Source organism: Oncorhynchus tshawytscha, unplaced genomic scaffold (assembly GCF_018296145.1).
Source record: "Oncorhynchus tshawytscha isolate Ot180627B unplaced genomic scaffold, Otsh_v2.0 Un_contig_16531_pilon_pilon, whole genome shotgun sequence".
NCBI lineage: Eukaryota > Metazoa > Chordata > Actinopteri > Salmoniformes > Salmonidae > Oncorhynchus > Oncorhynchus tshawytscha.
The window spans coordinates 42071-47500 of record NW_024608968.1 but is presented as its reverse complement, the minus strand read 5'-3'; the positions used below and the strand labels follow the sequence as shown (position 1 = coordinate 47500).

The 5430-nt window shown below is 47.6% G+C and overlaps 1 protein-coding gene across 1 annotated transcript in view; it reads left to right on the top strand.

Moving 5' to 3' along the window:
• The window catches only part of LOC121844056 (interleukin-18 receptor accessory protein-like), a 12362-nt gene extending 9916 nt beyond the window's left edge, over window positions 1-2446 (top strand). Inside the window, exons 5-6 of the mRNA XM_042313929.1 lie at window positions 907-1091; window positions 2024-2446. Coding sequence (XP_042169863.1) covers window positions 907-1091; window positions 2024-2206 — 368 coding nt within the window. The 3' untranslated portion in view covers window positions 2207-2446. The remainder of the gene's footprint in view (window positions 1-906; window positions 1092-2023) is intronic.
• The last annotated feature ends 2984 nt before the right edge of the window (window positions 2447-5430 follow it).

Sequence of the window (5430 nt, the reverse complement as noted above, 5' to 3'; positions counted from 1 at the left end):
TATCCATTCCCGTACCTGTTCCCATTCCAGTTCCTGTACGTGTAACCGTACCCGTTTTTCTTCCTATTCCTGTATCCGTACCTGTTCCTGTACAGGTTCTTATTCCTGTTCAGGTTACTGTTCCTGTACAGGTTCCTGTTCCTGTATCTGTTCCTGTTCCTGTACCCGTTCCCATATCCATTCCCATACCTGTTCCCATTCCCGTTCCCGTTCCTGTACCTGTATCTGTTCCTGTCCTTGTACCTGTTCCTGTACCTGTATCTGTATCTGTTCCTGTATCTGTATCTGTTCCTGTACCCGTCCCTGTTCCTGTTCCTGTATCCATTCCTGTACCTGTTCCTGTATCTGTTCTTGTATCTGTTCCTTTTCCCATTCCTGTACCTGTTCCTGTATCTGTTCCTGTATCTGTTCCTGTTCCTGTATCTGTTCCTGTACCGGTTCCTGTATCTGTTCCTGTTCCTGTATCTGTTCCTGTACCTGTTCCTGTACCTGTTCCTGTATCTGTTCCTGTACCTGTATCTGTTCCTGTATCTGTATCTGTATCTGTTCCTGTTCCTGTTCCTGTATCTGTATCTGTATCTGTTCCTGTACCTGTATCTGTTCCTGTATCTGTTCCTGTACCCGTTCCTGTTCCTGTATCTGTTCCTGTACCTGTACCTGTTCCTGTACCCGTTCTGTTCCTGTACCTGTTCCTGTATCTGTTCCTGTTCCTGTATCTGTTCCTGTATCTGTTCCTGTATCTGTTCCTGTACCTGTATCTGTATCTGTTCCTGTTCCTGTATCTGTTCCTGTACCTGTATCTGTTCCTGTACCTGTTCCTGTTCCTGTATCTGTTCCTGTATCTGTTCCTGTTCCTGTATCTGTTCCTGTATCTGTATCAGTAAAGTATGTGCTCTGTGTTTCCAGCGGTGGCTGAGGCGGTGCTGGGGTGTATAGAGCAGAGCCGGAGACTGATCCTGGTGCCCAGCAGTCTGGGGCTGAACCCAGGGCAGGACAGCCAGTATAGTCTGCTCACTGGGCTCCATGCTGCACTGGTGGAACGGCAGACCTGGCTAATCCTCATCCAGACAGAGTCAGCCCCAGACAGCCAGGTAGTTATGCCTAAGGACGAGTTCTGCCTATGGACGACAGTTAGCTTTGTGGGTGTGTCCCAAATGGCACCCAATGTTATGGGCCCTGGTCTAAAGTAGTGCACTATAACGGGAATAGGGTGCCATTTGGGATGATTCGTTGGTGAATGTGCGCTGTCCCTGTCAAATCAATTTCCCAAATAAACAGGTAGACCTGGAGCTGATGCCATGCTGTCTATCTAACTAAATAAACAGGTAGACCTGGAGCTGATGCCATGCTGTCTATCTAACTAAATAAACAGGTAGACCTGGAGCTGATGCCATGCTGTCTATCTAACTAAATAAACAGGTAGACCTGGAGCTGATGCCATGCTGTCTATCTAACTAAATAAACAGGTAGACCTGGAGCTGATGCCTTGCTGTCTATCTAACTAAATAAACAGGTAGACCTGGAGCTGATGCCATGCTGTCTATCTAACTAAATAAACAGGTAGACCTGGAGCTGATGCCTTGCTGTCTATCTAACTAAATAAACAGGTAGACCTGGAGCTGATGCCTTGCTGTCTTACTGCTTCAATTTCATTTCCTTTAAAACTGCTTCAACTACTTTTCAAACGCCCTCAATTCCATTTCCTTTGAAACGGCTTCAACTACTTTTCCTTTCCGAAGCTGACTAGAAACACTTTGTATTTTTCCACTTGTGCAATTGGTTGTGCATATTTGTCTTCAGTGCTTTTTCGAAATTCTATTTTGTAATGAAAAGCGCTACATAAGCTCAATTAGTAATTGTAACCTTAACACAACACCTAGTGATCTTGTTCAAGGGGTTCGGATCTCTTGGTGTAACAACTAAGGTGTTGGGTTGGTAGTCGGTGGACCTCCGTTCAAGTCCCGGTCGGGGTTACCCACCCCCCAAAAAAAAAATTCACTACATTATTCTGTAAACGTTTTAGGTGGATCTGAAGCTGGACTCCCTCCCTGAGGCCCTGCGGCTGCTGGCCCAGTCAGGACACACCGTCACCTGGAGGCGCTCCCACTCCAAACCCCTGTCCTCAGCCTTCTGGAAGGAGCTGCGTTACCGTATGCCTGCCACGACCAGACGGCGCCCCCCAAAGGACGAGACGACCATTCTGTGATTATATAGGCTCCAGGGCAGGGTTTGGGTTCAGTCAATTCACAAAGTAAACTCAAATTCAAATGATATAATGGCATCTATTTTCAATTATCTTCACCCCCAACCAACTGCTCCGGGGTGAAGAGGAGTGAAATAAATGCATCTAATGTGATTAATCATTTTTACCTGTAAGAGTGAAATAACTTTCCTTCCAATGTTTAAAAATAAACAAGTTAAAAGCAGCTTTCTGTGTTGGAATGGTGTGGGCTTACCCCAGCATCAGAATGGTGTGGGCTTACCCCAGCATCAGAATGAATGGTGTGGGCTTACCCCAGCATCAGAATGGTGTGGGCTTACCCCAGCATCAGAATGGTGTGGGCTTACCCCAGCATCAGAATGGTGTGGGCTTACCCCAGCATCAGAATGGTGTGGGCTTACTTGGTGTGGGCCCCAGCATCAGAATGGTGTGGGCTTACCCCAGCATCAGAATGGTGTGGGCTTACCAGAATGGTGTGGGCTTACCAGCATCAGAATGGTGTGGGCTTACCCCAGCATCAGAATGGTGTGGGCTCAGAATGGTGTGGGCATCAGAATGGTGTGGGCTTACCCCAGCATCAGAATGGTGTGGGCTTACCCCAGCATCAGAATGGTGTGGGCTGTGGGCTACCCCAGCATCAGAATGGTGTGGGCTTACCCCAGCATCAGAATGGTGTGGGCTTACCCCAGCATCAGAATGGTGTGGGCTTACCCCAGCATCAGAATGGTGTGGGCTTACCCCAGCATCAGAATGGTGTGGGCTTACCCCAGCATCAGAATGGTGTGGGCTTACCCCAGCATCAGAATGGTGTGGGCTTACCCCAGCATCAGAATGGTGTGGGCTTACCCCAGCATCAGAATGGTGTGGGCTTACCCCAGCATCAGAATGGTGTGGGCTTCAGAATGGTGTGGGCTTACCCCAGCATCAGAATGGTGTGGGCTTACCCCAGCATCAGAATGGTGTGGGCTTACCCCAGCATCAGAATGGTGTGGGCTTACCCCAGCATCAGAATGGTGTGGGCTTACCCCAGCATCAGAAATGGTGTGGGCTTACCCCAGCATCAGAATGGTGTGGGCTTACCCCAGCATCAGAATGGTGTGGGCTTACCCCAGCATCAGAATGGTGTGGGCATCAGAATGGTGTGGGCTTACCCCAGCATCAGAATGGTGTGGGCTTACCCCAGCATCAGAATGGTGTGGGCTTACCCCAGCATCAGAATGGTGTGGGCTTACCCCAGCATCAGAATGGTGTGGGCTTACCCCAGCATCAGAATGGTGTGGGCTTACCCCAGCATCAGAATGGTGTGGGCTTACCCCAGCATCAGAATGGTGTGGGCTTACCCCAGCATCAGAATGGTGTGGGCTTACCCCAGAAACAGAATGGTGTGGGCTTACCCCAGAAACAGAATGGTGTGGGCTTACCCCAGCATCAGAATGGTGTGGGCTTACCCCAGCATCAGAATGGTGTGGGCTTACCCCAGCAACAGAATGGTGTGGGCTTACCCCAGCAACAGAATGGTGTGGGCTTACCCCAGCAACAGAATGGTGTGGGCTGTCGTGGAATTATCAGAATTTGTTGGTAACATTTTTAAGATGTTTAATATTCATCAAATGTGTGTAAGTTACTTCTCATCAGAATGGTATTTTTGTGTAATTCTGATGTGAGGTTGCAGTTATCTGTTCTATGTCAAAACTAAGTTGCCTGGGCCACTGAGAGGGGAGAGGTCAAAGTGTCATCATGTGTAAACATATCTTTTATTCCCTACCTTTCCCAGTGGGGAAAGGAGGGTTTGCAGTGTCTGGAATCATTCTATGCTCCCTCTAATGTTGTTTCTATCTTAACCTATAGCCTCATTCTCCTCTCCGTGAGTTTGTCCAGGAGGTTGTATTTAGAGTGGGTTGTATCTAAATGACAATTTGATATATGCCTATTGGTTTATGGTTCTGGGGTTTAGGAAAGGAGACAAAGCTGAACGATGAATTATGTCTATGCTGTCTGACTATGTGTATCTTTGCTATTAAAGGAACTCAGTTGCATTGTAAGGGGGCTCTCAGATAATTCAGGGGAGACACTGAATTTATCTGAGAGTCACAGGATTGTGATAAGAGCTCATATAATTAAAGATGGACTTTTATAACTAACTCTGACGTGTGTGTGTGGTTTGCTCCCATGATTTGGTAAATAGAGGAAATTTCCACGACAGGGCTTACCCCAGCAACAGAATGGTGTGGGCTTACCCCAGCAACAGAATGGTGTGGGCTTACCCCAGCATCAGAATGGTGTGGGCTTACCCCAGCAACAGAATGGTGTGGGCTTACCCCAGCATCAGAATGGTGTGGGCTTACCCCAGCAACAGAATGGTGTGGGCTTACCCCAGCAACAGAATGGTGTGGGCTTACCCCAGCATCAGAATGGTGTGGGCTTACCCCAGCAACAGAATGGTGTGGGCTTATCCCAGCAACAGAATGGTGTGGGCTTACCCCAGCAACAGAATGGTGTGGGCTTACCCCAGCATCAGAATGGTGTGGGCCTACCCCAGCAACAGAATGGTGTGGGCTTACCCCAGTAACAGAATGGTGTGGGCTTACCCCAGCAACAGAATGGTGTGGGCTTACCCCAGCAACAGAATGGTGTGGGCGTATACCGGTCATTAAAAATATTAATGCGACTAGACACAAATATGAGTATAGGACATAACTTGAGTTAATGGAATATGAACTTCTAAAAGTGAGATTTTCACTGGACAGCTACTTTAAGACCCATTGACTCTGCTTGTCTAGTAGACAGAAGAATTGTCTTTCTCGCTCTACCTGTTTCTCTACCTGTTTCTCTCTGTTACCAGTCGGGGGCCAGACCCCCCCACACACACACACACAAAAAAAAAAAAAAAATTAAGAGATTTAAGGAAAGACCACCCACAGCAGCAGGTCACACCTCAGTGTACTTACGTACACTTCCAACAAAACATGAGACAGAAATGACAGTGAGAAGAAATGCATGAATTCCTTGGCCCTGGTATTTCACAGGGCTGCTGTGTAGGAGTCTGCTATGGTAATAGTCACAATAGAATCACCAAGTACATTGACATGAACCAGGAAGTTGACCTGGTGAACAACAGTAAACAGAATGTCCAGACAGGATATGTAGATGAAGAATGGGCTCATAATCCACATAGTATGAGTAGATGGGATTGTGACATGTGTAGATGA